At 39.5% G+C, this 13,423-nt stretch overlaps 1 protein-coding gene across 1 annotated transcript; it reads left to right on the forward strand.

Annotated features, from left to right (window-relative positions):
- The first annotated feature begins 2,697 nt into the window (after nt 1-2,697).
- Nucleotides 2,698-5,074, forward strand: LOC109409377 (serine protease 27-like). The gene is made up of 5 exons (XM_029859192.2): nt 2,698-3,625; nt 4,040-4,126; nt 4,191-4,311; nt 4,683-4,788; nt 4,855-5,074. The coding sequence occupies exons 1-5, from the start codon at nt 2,698-2,700 to the stop codon at nt 4,936-4,938; spliced, it is 1,326 nt and encodes a 441-aa protein (XP_029715052.2). The 3' UTR covers nt 4,939-5,074.
- Nucleotides 5,075-13,423: the final 8,349 nt, after the last annotated feature.

Here is a 13,423-nt window from a genome sequence, read left to right on the forward strand (position 1 = left end):
ATTCCTAGACAAAAACACAAGCTATGAAAGCAACTATCGCTGCGAACTAAAGGCAAACAGCCAGGAAAAATACGATTACAGGATTGACTGATAGACCAACAACATTTATGAAACCTCGTCATCCTGTCATCGGAAATTGTTATCCACTAGGGTAACAGGGCAAAATATATGTTTTGTGTTGTGTCTGTCCATTTGTGATGTCCTAATTTATTACGCATTTGTAAGGTTCCACTACAATATACTATATTTTAAAATGCATTTGTAGTGCTTCATTATATTTTTCGTAATAATGGCGCCCAACGTCGGCACGGGTTTTGTATGTGTTCATGATATGGCGCCCAACAGTAAAACCCACGCGGGCATAGTAAATAGTGTAAATACGTTACGGCCATGAACACTTGCAGTGATCTGCACAACTAAGTTGTGAAGTAAGATATCATGTGCTTTGTGATTATTCAGTTTCAGTATTCAGATTGAGTTTAAATAAGGGCGAAAGTAACATGAGAGAGTTCTCTTCATCGACTCTCTCTTCTTCAAATTAAAGTGACAAGATGCAAGTATGGTTGCACTTTTAGGTCATAAATCGCTAGGTTGTGATGCAATCTAGCGTCTAAGTGTAAAAAGTTCGATTGAATTTGCATCTTGTCACTTTAATTTGCAGAAGAGAGAATCGATGAAAAGAACTCTCATGTTAGTTTCGCCCTTATTTAAACTCAATCTAGAGTTATTCCAAGATCGATTGGAATTTCTCTGATCGATTTGGAGGTTTTGTTTGAGTTCGTACTAGTGCCGCCAAGATCGAAGGTCCAATTATATTGGAAGAATCTCTGTTTGATTTGGATTGGAGCCTAGCTACAGTTAAGTTGCAGTGTTGCGTTTAGTTAAAGTTGCAGTGTTGCGTATAATTTAAGTTGCAGTGTTGCATATAGTTTAAGTTGCAGTGATGCGTATAATTTATGTTGCAGTGTTGCATTTGTGTTATCGTAGGTCTAGCCGAACCAACTTTAACGTCTTCCATGGAAGAGTTGCTTTGTTAAAGTTGGATGTAAGTTAGTTATATGTTAAAGGTACCTTTTATATAAGATTTTATATAATTTAAGTACGTACGAAATTTTTGTGGATGGTTTCATCCACAAAAATTTCTTTTCCGTTGGGTGTGGTTGTATTACAAGTTTTATTTTTGTGTTAAATGTGGTATTTTAACTTGTAAATATTTCCCTAGAATTAATGCACATTTATAGGGCTCTGGCCGAATAGAGGCCCGAAATCTTATTTCGATTGCCAACATTCAGGCCATTTCGGGCCGTGATTAAGTACTAGAGATGTAAACCTTTCCCTGGCACAGACTTCAAGTTATAGAACTCTAGTGATGAAACCCGAATCGGGATGCCCCCTTAGGATTTTAGGAATAGAAATTCCTAGACAAAACTCAAGCTATGAAAGCAACTAATGCTGCGAACAAAAGGCAACCGCCAGAGAAAATACGATTACAGGATTGTGACTGATGGACCAACAACATTTATGACACCTCGTCATCCTGTGATTGGAAATTCTTATCCACTAGGGTAACAGGGCAAAATATATGCTTTGTGTTGTGTTTGTCCAATAGGAAGCAATCAGTGAAGTACTAGATTGAAAGTAGTGAGCTGGATTTTTGTATGGTGAGATGATCAGTTCTCCGTTTTTGCAATAAAATGGTGCAAACAGCGTGGGTTATATGATTCCTTGCCTAATTTGATGCTGTTTGAGCAAAAGTTTGGGTAACTGTGTTGTTGAAGTTGCAAGAAATAAATAATACAACAACGCAGTTACCCAAACTTTTGCTCAAACAGCATCAAATTAGGCAAGAAAACATATAACCCAAGCTGTTTGCACCATTTTATTGCAGAAACGGAGAACTGATCATCTCACCATACAAAAATCCAGCTCACTACTTTCAATCTAGTACTTCACTGATTGCTTCCTATTGTGATGTCCTAATTTATTACGCATTTGTAAGGTTCCACTATAACATGTTATATTTTAATGTGCATTTGTAGTGCTTCATTATAATTTTCGTAATACAGTTCAGACAGGAATCGATATTCATCTAAAGGTGATTCACCTCCAAAAGATACGGATTCTGCATATTTTTTGCCAATCGATAATCCTAGTGAGGTCAAAAGGAGACTGAATTAGCTGGTCTGACCTTTCACTATTAATTTTGATGGTGGTTATAACCTGTTATAACGGGCAAGTGATCACTAGCATGAGGATCTTCTATCACTTTCCACAAGTTGTGAACCTTCCAGAGTTGTGAATCAAAAACTTTAACAAGTCTAATTTAGATTTTAGGCTATGACAGTTCCGCTGTAGCACAGTGATCATATCTTGTACCGCACTTGAAGAATTACATCTGGTACTCCACCTGACATGCCCAACTGACGGAATATTTGCTATGAGCTTTCTTTACTATTAGTATTGCATAGTTTTAATAAACATAGTTGAAGGATGAGATTGTCGGCTTTCACATTCCAACACGACAAGTTTGATGGGATTCCCTTATCGCTTATATTTTCAAACATTCACGAGCGATCTTTTGCAACAGGGCCATTACGGGTTTACACACTCATTCAGTTCTGTGCATCATCGTTTGCAATGAACAGGTTTTCTGTATTGTTAGCACTAGCGCTAGTTGTGCTCTTAGCACAAGAATCCATGCAATACAGAACCAAAGCTCGTCGTGCCGTGTCCCAATCCAATCGAAAATATCAGTGCGGTACTCGGAAGAGGCAAGTCGAGGGCCTCATAACAAATGGATCCAACACGAAAGTTGGCGAGTGGCCCTGGCATGGAGCCCTTTTCCATAGGAAAAATCGTCGTTCAAGGGAGTACAAGTGCGGAGCTACGTTAATTCATCAGAACTTTGTGATCACCGCCAGTCACTGCGTCGTGGATCGGGACAGTGGATATGAGGTGAACGCCGGTTATGTCACCGTTGACTTTGGCTACGTGCAGCTGTTCAGTCCCTCAAGTCATGGGCAATCGCATACTGTTCAGGAGATTTTTGTTCATCCGCAGTTTGCAAAAGACAGCAATAAACATGACGTAGCGATACTGTCTTTGAAAACCGCTGTGATTTTCAGTGATTACGTGCTTCCCATCTGTTTAGCGCTTACTCGGTTCGAGACAAGCATTCACGATATCGTCGGAAAGCAGGGTGTGGTTGTGGGTTGGGGACTTACGGAGGATGATGAAACTTCAACAGATCTTAAGATGGCAAACTTGCCCGTGGTGGACTATGCAGAGTGTCTGGAAACCGACCGAGATCTATTCGGTTCGTTGATTTATCCGGGCATGTTTTGCGCCGGGTCCAGGAACGGAACGAATGTGTGTAACGGCGATAGCGGAGGAGGGATGTTCTTTAGTAATGGACGGAGGTGGATTCTGCGCGGAATCACATCCTTTTCGGGGACACGGGAGGACGGCAGCAATAAATGTGACGTTAACAACTACGCTGGCTTCGTAAATGTCCAGTACTATGCTTCTTGGATCCATCAAACAGTACAGGAGGTGGATGATGCTTTCAATGGATTAGCAACTGCCACACCGAAGCCTGATCTAACTAGAGTATCAACTGAAAGAGGTTAGTCAGTTTCAAATTAAAGGGTGTTTAAGACCAGAAACGCATTTTGGTTTGATCAACAGTGTACGGCTCACGGCGTGTGTATGGGAAAGGTTTATAACAAAAAAATAGGCATCGTCAAATTTTTCGCTATTCAAAAATAGAGGCTTTCAGCTTTCATTTGCACGGTCCCTCAAAAAAATCCACCGAGGGATCTCGAACAACTTTTTCAGAATACTGTTTTTCCCCATACAAAATGAACGGTTCCAAATTAATCCCTATTTCTACTTAACAAACATACCCAATTTTTGTATGAAAAAGTTCCCCCGATGGAATATTTCGATGTTGGGCTTGAATGAAAGCTAGAAGCGTCAACTTTCACGTAACGTAAAAATTAGCGATGCCTATTTTTTTGTAATAAATTTCTTCTACCAGACACACCGTGCGGCTACGATGATCTATTGAATGGATTGACAACTGTGACGCCTCAGCCTTATCCATCAAGAGAATCAACGAGAAGAGGTTAGTGAGCTTTAGTAAATACTTGCATTAGCGGAACATTATTTAAAATCACGTTCCATTTCAGTCAGCGCTTGCAAGCCCAATCCATGTGGCCGGAATGCCGATTGTCGAGAAGATGTCAATTCAAGAGCAGTGTGTTCATGCGCTTTAGGGTACGATGGAGACCCATTGGTTGCTTGTACAAGGTTTGTCCTACAATATCCGATGAATTAAGAGCATGATTGCACTGCACCTTCAATGATGATATACCTAAGTATCCACCAACTGGAAACGAAGATTATAGAAATCCAAGGATCTCATTGTTTGTATCAGTGAAATAAGGCTTGCAGTTTCATGATGTTGTGTATTTTGCACTTAATTGGTGTCGGAAACAACTTCGTTGACTTCCGCTGCCTTTTCTATGCGTTAAACCCACCTTCCTCAAACTATGGGTCGCAACCCACCGGCATCATAAGAAATACATGCGTCAGTAAAGAAGTTTGAGAAAGGCTACATTACACAATAAATCCACAATAGCACTCCTCGCGAATAATGTTTCATTCAATATTTTCCCCAGAAACGAGTGCTTGGATGATGTCGAATGCAGTAAAAATTATGAATGCCAGCAAGGGCGTTGTGTCGATGTTTGTTCTGGACCATGTGGAATAAACGCCATATGTACGGTATGAAAACAAATCTGCTAACCCTAGTTACTGCAGGCGTAAGGGTAAATATTTTCCTATTTTTAGGTGCGGAACGGCATTCCCGTGTGCAGTTGCCCGAAAAATATGAATGGCGATCCGTTTGTGCGCTGCCTTGCAATAAGATACTAGAAACATCAAGCTACGTTATGGTTTATCAAGTTTCAGAAATGTATTGATTGCATTAACCCTATAAGTTCCTTGAACGATAAATTTACAAACTTATTCGTTAGCGTAGAAAAATTAAAGCTTCAATTGTGGTCCTATACAGGGTCTTGTACCATTTGGGCAGGAGTACCTACTTTGGGCACTTGCCGCTATAACTAAGTCAATTTCAAACCGATTGATTTGAGATTTTGTATAGAGCTAGATACTGTACGTGCCTAACTCTATACAAAATCTCAAACCAATCGGTTTGAAATTGACTTAGTTATAGCGGCAAGTGCTCAAAATAGGTGCACCTGCCCAAATGGTACAAGACCCTATGTGCGTCTTTGCCGTCAATCAAACTGTTCTAGCAAACATGTCCGTATCTTCCACAAAGCAGACGATTTGACCAGATTACTTGAAAATCATAGGTACTCCGGCTATTAAGCTCGGCTTACCGTATAACACAGTGGTCCTCAGGCTTACTGGCTACGCGGGCCACAATTTAATTTTACAAGAAGGCTGCGGGCCGCACTGCCGTGTGCAGCATGTTTGTCCCATGTTCTTTGGGAATCCTCATTAACATGGGACAACTATGCTACACAGGGATGGCATGTCACGCAGAAACTGTGCCCATTTACGCTCATCTTTCACTGAACTTCTCAGTTTCATTCAGAGCCGTAATGATTAATCATAAATGTAATCATGATTAATGATTAAGATTAATCAAAAATCATCAATCATAATCACAAAAAATATCGTTTAATCATTAATCATTAATCTTAATCACTTTGCTTTCGCAATTTAATCATTAATCAGCAATCATAATCATAAGATTTTTTTTTAATCAACCATTAATCTTCATCATAAAAAATGATTCACCATATAATATATATCATCCAACTTGAATTAGTTTAAATGCTGTTCTAAATACCTACTACAACCAGTTTATGCATTTTTTTATGCCCTGCAATATGTATAAAAAATGTAATAATGACGGTTAATATGGCAACGACGGCTAGGGGGCGTTTATAGGGACGGGCATAGGTTGATTGCAGGGGGCTAAAAAAGGTTTTAGCGGGGTATCAGGTGATAGCAGGAGTGCTTCAAGAAGGCACCAGGAGATCTCAGAAACGTTTAAGGAGACTTAAGGGTCCCCTCGGGGGACTTCAGGAACTCAAGGAGGTCTCAGGAGTACTTCATGGCCTTAGAGGGATCTAGGTGTGTTCTAACGGGTCTCAGGGCCGTTTCTAGGGCATTCCATGGGGAACCAGGGCGTACCAGAAGGTCTTAGGAACATTTTAAGGAGGACTCAAGGGATTTTAAGGGGTCTCATGGGTGTTTCGAGGGATTCAGGGGTTTTTTGAGGTAAAGGTCAGTATCTTGAGCTAAAGGTAATTTTAGGGCGTTCTAGGGGCTTTCAGGAAGTCTCAGGGGCGTTTTAGGTGGTCTTAGAAGCGTTTCAGGAGATTCAAAGGGGTTTCAGGGGAGTATCTGGAGGTCACGCTGGGGTTATTGATATTTGGAGCAGGTTTTAGGGGCGTTTCCGGGGTCATTTTAGCAAATATCAGAGGATTTTCGGTGGTCTCAGGTGCTTCGGGGGGTCTCTGATGTGTTACATGGAGTCCGAGGGGATTTTATGGGATTTCTGATTATTTTTGACGAGTTTTAGAGTCGTTACGTAGGCGTTTTCGGTGCTTCCGGACGGTCTCAGGTGCATTACGTTGGGTCCGTGAGTGTTTCAGGTTGATTTGAGAGGCGTTTCATAAAATTTCTGAGGATGTTCAGAGACCTCCTAACGAAACCCCTTGAACCACCCCGTAAATGCCTTGAAACACCCCTTTAACATACATAAGTTCATTGAACCGCCCTTGAATTCCCTTATTTCCGTTTCAAATGCCCCTAAAACCCCAAAATGTTCCTGAAACTCCCATGATATTACCCTATCTGAAATGCTTCGAAACGCCCTTGAAACCTCCGTATAATCCCATTGAAACGCCCTTGAAATCATCAAAATCAATTTGAATAAACCCGTAAACCCCTTTGAACGCCTCTGAAACTATCTGTAATGTTCTTTATACTATTGAAATGCTCATATTTGCCCTTAAAATACTCCCGAAATCGCCTAAAACAACCAAATAAAACACCCCTGAAGACCCTTGGAACATCTGGAAATCCCCTTGGACCGATCTCAAATTCCAGGAGCAAGATCTGTTCTGGTGAACTACATTCGCTCATTAGGCCGGAACAAATCTTATTTTCTTCTTTTGTCACAATACTCGTTGGCTCGCTAAGGGGGAGGACAATAAATAATAAATGTATTTGATGAAGAAATACCCAAACAATTCGGCAAAATCTATAAACCCATCGGATTTGTTACGAAATTTTCTGTGCAACTCTAATTTCACCTTAAAATTTTAAAATTTCTTGAATAATTTATTGGTGCCCCCCTTCAAAATGTTGAATTTCGACCAAAATTTTCCGAGGGGGCGGTGACATAAGAGAAAATCGTAATTTGTGTCAGCCTTAAAGAGGTTATGCACAAACACCCTCATTTTATGCCCGTTCTAATTTATGCACCCCCAGCCAATACAGAGATACATTTCTAAGGCTAGTTTTCAATTTGTACGTACTGAACAAAAAGATAGAACAAGTAATGGTCAAGTATGCATGTAATGATTCCACTTCAAAATTACTTGAGCAGTTCGCAGGCGGCAAGCAAAGTGTAACATCGGTAATATCTCCCATGCAATTCAAATGGAGCTGTCACTTTTCTTTGCGGAGAATGGTCCATTATTATGCCTTTTATTCCGTAAGAAAAAAAACTGCTTCAGTTGTCAAAAATACATGCGGATAAATGAGGAATTCTACTTAAGCGCTTTATTTGGGAACAGGAAACTATATATTTGAAATTTTGAATATATTTTAAATAACCCAGATTTAATTTTTCATTAATCATTTACAGTTTTTGTGATTGATTAATCATGACTAATCATGATTTTTAATCAATTAGCCATTTTTAATCATTAATCATAATCACTAATCACAGATAAAAGCAAATTTAATCTTTAATCATAATCATTAATCATCCTAAAAATCAAATTAATGGCGCCCTTGGAAAGCCTCCAGGTTGGAGCCCAGCGACATTGTTAATTTGCTAAGTTTGTAGTTATTCATTTTTTTCAAAGTTTAAAAGTTGCACTTAGTGTTTCTAAGAAACAATTTCCCCCCTTTTTTTGTCTTCTTATAACGTTTTCCATTCGCGTATTTTTTTTTTTTTTTGAATTTCAATGGGAGTCACCAAACAATTTTCCGAAGCCGATTTCTTTTATACGAGTATAAGTACGAACAGTACAGATTTATAACATAAATTATGCATAATTTTCTTTAGCAAATCTTACAGAATTTTTAAAATTTTTGTTTCTGGATTTTTCAATTGAATTTTGTTCTCAAAAATATTGTCAGTAGTGTGCGGTAGTTCGGCAGCAGCAAAGTTTCGCGCGCTCGCTTTGCTAGATTTTTGCGATTTGTTTTTCTTCTCTGCGGGGCTCCGACGACGGGACGAGTGTGCGCGTGCCGTGGTTGAGTCGGTTCCGAATTTTTCGCTTCCCTTCGGCGCTAGTTTCCAATACACTTTTAGTTGATAATAAATATCTTCTTTCATATTTTGCATTTACACAAAAGAGTGAAAAATGTTAGTTCGGGTTCGCCGGTCGAGAAAAAATCCGGGCGCCGACAAGTGAGTCGCGTTCAGTGTATTTCTGTGTGGAATAGACTAAAGGTTTCTGCTCCCTAGTGGAGTGGAGACGCGCGATAGAATTTTCTTTTTGGCTAGTTCTTGCGTCGAAAAGTGGTCGGTTGTTAACTGCGGTTTGTGTATATTGATCCATTGTCAAATCATATCACCAACCATAGGTGACTCCCGGACTGACAATGTACCTTACCCTACTAAAAAAAAATTCCTTCCTGAGACAAACGTGGAGATGCAGCGATTCGCGGTCTTTTTAACAACGTTTGTCTTACTAACATTCCCTTCCATCCTCGATGACCGTAAGGACGTGGCCGGCGCCGTTATTGACCTTATTAAAGTTGTAACTACTTATTGAACCGGACAATCTCACAGTAACAGGAGACCCCTCGAACTGGGTCTCAGGGTCGGCTTGCTACTGGGTAAGCTGAGGGGCTACGCGAACAAGATGTGCAGAGTACGGTCACCTGACTAGTGCTATTGTGAAAAGCTATTAAAAGATTGATTTGAATAGAAAACCTAGGATTTTATTAACAAGCTAGTCTATTGTGGGGTTGAGGGTGGATTAAGTTTATTGAGCTCTACTTCTATTGTGGGTATGGGTGTGTGGAATTTACAAGCTTTCACGTACCGGTACTACTGCTTCTCCTTCTTGGCGGCCGACGATCTGCTGAGGTCCCGCGAGCGCTCGCTGATGCTGCTGACAGGATAGGTCTTTGGGCGAACAGGTGGTAAGTTTCTCGGCAACTATACGGTTTTGCCGTGGGGTTCGGTGTCTTGACCGAAAGCTAGGCGTCCTCCCTCCTTGACGGCAATCGACACGGTCCAGGACGGTACCGGAATGACCGTGCCGAGAGGGGAAAAGCTCCTTGACTTTTAGGGAATTTGCCCGAGCTTCGAACCTTCTTAGGACCAGTATGGTCAGAGGTAATTCTGGTCTCCTTTACGGTTTAGGCGTAGCAGACTCTCGTCTACTAGGCCGAATCGTGTGCTTGCTGGAGGGGCGCGCCCTACCAGCCAAGATGGCGGATTAATGATACACGGAAAAAGGTCCTATGAGGGTATACCAAAAATTACTAGCCGTACTAACTATCTAGTCATTAGATTTAAGCTCGATTTAAGCACAACTCCTACCTGATGTAATACAATTCTTCTCCACTCCAAACGGTTACCACTTTTATCTTAAAGGACACTTTGGACCAATCTTGAGCACACGAACGCTTTTTTACTAGTGAAGCGATGGCGCTTCCTAAACTAGCTTTGACCCCTTTATCATATTTTCCTCCCCCCCCCCCTTCTAATTTCCTCGCTAATGGGGTTGGGGGTTGTTGCCACCTATTTACTGTAATACGCCTGCTGACCCACTGATCGTTTATGCCCTGCCCACAGCTTGCATACAACTTCACCCTCTAGCTTGTAATCTTTGTTTTTTTTTATACTCTAGACAATTTAAAATTAACTGACTATAACAATTACATGATTTTAACTATTTAAATTTATTGACATTTATCGTCGCTTCTCTACCAATCCTATACTAACATAACAACATTTAACACTAGAGACGTGACAGTTTCCAAGACAAAAGCACGAATTAAAATAAAACTAAAGATTTGTAACAAACGGTTACAAAGTTGAGAGCTCTCGACCTGTGTACATTGAGAATAGTAAGCTAGTCCCAAGCCCTATTCATTGGTTCCTTGTGCAATTTCGATTGCTCTGGTCAATCACGGAGTAGCAACTACGAATTGTGCGGTCATCTATGCTCATGCTCATGCTCATGAATTTTGTTCTCAAAAATATTTAATAGAGTTTTAGGGGTCAAGGATTCCAAATGATGTATTCTATAAATTTTCGGCGATTGTTTAATAGGCTCCACCAAAATTTTCCAATAACTTCACCAAAGATGTGTTCTGAATTTTTTTTAAGCATTTCTCAAAAGATCCATAAGCAAATGTTCAATGAGAATCTCTAGGGGAATTCCTGCAGAAATTTCCGGAGGAATACTTGATGGAAATCCGGGAGAAATTTCAGCAAGAATTGAGGGGGTTAGAAGCAAAGGGGTGTAAGTGATAAAAACCCACTTTCGAGTAAATGAGGTTCAAAGTTTTTGACCAATTTTTCATCACATACAAAATGTATGAAACTTCAAAATCAACCCAATTTTCTCTGATTTATTGTATTTTTTTCAATCATCGTAGAAACAATCTTAAAAAAGTTCCTGAAAGCTTGAAGGACAAACGTCTTAAAATCCCGCTTCAACAGTGCATCAGAACTTCAAACGCACAAATCTCAAGAAGCAAGCTTCAAACAACAGTGCATTTTATTATTCTGTTCTTGCTCACTTGTAATAAGCTTAAAATAAGAAGATCAGGTGTGCTGGTTTTGTTTACGAAGAGATTTGTGCCCTCGAAATCGTGAGTAGGTGCCAAAGTCGGCCATTGTGGCGGCCATTTTGAGATCCTAACAAGTCTGTCCTGAAATCTGAAATTTTTTATGATATGCTCAGCTCAAAATCGACAAAATGATCACTTACACCCCATTGACTCTGGGCCCCTCAATTTCAAATGAAATTCATGGACTAACTCTTGAAGGAATTGCAGGAACTGTTCGTGAAGAAATACTTGATGGAATGTTAGAATTTGTAGAGAATCACTTTTGGAAGAATTTCTGAAAGAAAACATGGAAGGAATCCCTGAAAAGGTTTCTTGAGTAATCTTTGGGGAATTAAAAAAAAACCTAGAAGATTTTATGAAGAAATCCCTGGAAAAAGTGCTGAAAGAATCCACGGAAGGCTTCCAAAATAAACCTTAAGAAAAATTTTGGATGGAATCAATGGCAGGTTTTCCAACGAAATACCTACCTGGAGAATTTCCTGAATGAATTCCAAATTTATGATTTTCTGGAGTAGTTAATAAGGAAATTCATGGGAGGTTTTCTACCGGAATTCTACCAGAAATATATAGAGCAATCCCTAGTGAGCATGGAATAATTTCGGAAGGTATCAATGAAAGTTTTTTCTGATCGATGTGATAGACGTTTTTTTACAAAGGAATCTATAAATGACTTTCTGAAGGAAACTTTGGTCGAATTTCTAAAGAATTCCATAGAAGACTGGAATAATTTTCATAAAGAACACTTGGGTTTTCAAACGGAACCTATGCAGTATTTTCCAGAAGGCATCCATGCAGGAATTACTGACAAAATCTATTGAAGGGTTTCTAGGCATCTAATCATTAAAGACATTTTTGCAGGAATCACTATACGAATTCCAAAGAAAATTTTGGAACTCTGAAGAAGTTATGGAAGATTATTCAATAAAATCCTTGGAAAAAATATCGGGAAGAAACCTTTGACTAATTTTTGAAAAAAAAAAAACTTCTAGATAAGAATGCTAGGAAGATAAGAATGTGCTTTTTTGTTTTGAGAAACTATTTTAGTTTTTCAATGAGCAAAACAAAATCAATAAGTTTTCCAGGGGAAACGACACTAGTTTTGTCAAGCCGAAAAACCCCAAAAAACCCCAAAAAAGCCGGAAAAAGTAGAAAAAACCCGGTAAAACCCGGAAAACTTTTGCGGGTTTAAGGACAAGGTAATTGGGATTACATAGCTCAAATTTTCTAGAGCACCGTTTTTTGGAACCGTTGAACGGATTTGGATGAAAATGCATCACGCTGTTGACAACCATTGAACAATTAGCTTGATGCATTTTCAGCCTTATCATTTCATCGGTTCTAAAAAAAAACGGTGCTCTAGAAAATTTGAGCTATGTACTCCAAATACCTTGCCCTTAAGCGACTTTATGAGGCTTTTTCCAGCTTCTTTTCAGGTTTTTTGGCTTAGCAAAACTAATGTCGTTCTCTCTGGAAAGCTTATTGATTTTGTTTTGCTCATTGAATAACTAAAATAGTTTCTCAAAACAAAAAAACACATTCTTAATCGTCAAAAAAATCTAAATTTTTGATAATACGGAAGGACATAAAACACATGGTCTACCTTAGATACTGTAAATAATTAAATCTAATTGATTACATTCCAGAAAACAACAGCATAATCCTGTTTCCTTCTAGCCTTAGGCCTTTTCGGCGCCCCTCTGTAGCTGGCACCCTTGGCGGGGGCCAACCTGGCCAACCGCACGCTACGGCTCTGCATATGTAGTATTGCACTGGAAGCACGACTGAGTGCGCTCTCAACACAAATTTTTGTTTGCATATTTTCTGCGCACACAAAATGTGCACGCAGAAACTGAAAAACCAAGTTTGTACTAACATTTGTTTGAGCACTCATTTTGCGTGTGCCGCTGATGGATGCCAGAGAGTGAGCGGCTGGTTTGTGTGTGTGTAAAAAGTTGCGTAGTTCACCGTCGCTCTCGTTGAAAGTCGTGTGTAGAGTGTATGTTTTCTCTTCTTACGTTTCGCACTGAGGAGCATGCCATCTCTGATGCTACACACGGCAGCGCAAGGCATTAAACAAATTGTTTTGCTGTAATTTAAACAGATTTTCAGGACTTAACTTAGACATACAAGTCAACCTTTATATTCTACAAAATAATGTTTCATTAAAATTAATTTTAACGTTACCGATTTAAAATAGCTTTTTGTTTATTTGCTTGGGAATTGATTCTTTACTTCTTAAAAGGACTTTAAAAATGTTTGCTTTTAGTTTTTGCAATGTTTCTGATCTATTTCAAAATGAGATCGCAGGCCGCACTAAACCTTTTCGAGG

The sequence above is a fragment of the Aedes albopictus genome, chromosome 2 (assembly GCF_035046485.1).
Source record: "Aedes albopictus strain Foshan chromosome 2, AalbF5, whole genome shotgun sequence".
NCBI classification, from domain to species: domain Eukaryota; kingdom Metazoa; phylum Arthropoda; class Insecta; order Diptera; family Culicidae; genus Aedes; species Aedes albopictus.

Bases quoted from the DNA above. Each gene is read 5' to 3' on its own strand.
- LOC109409377 (XM_029859192.2), top strand. From the start codon at position 2,698: ATGCAATACAGAACCAAAGCTCGTCGTGCCGTGTCCCAATCCAATCGA. The intron at 4,312-4,682 runs GTTTGTCCTACA...TATTTTCCCCAG, and splicing joins CCATTGGTTGCTTGTACAAG to AAACGAGTGCTTGGATGATG. The intron at 4,789-4,854 runs GTATGAAAACAA...TCCTATTTTTAG, and splicing joins GAATAAACGCCATATGTACG to GTGCGGAACGGCATTCCCGT.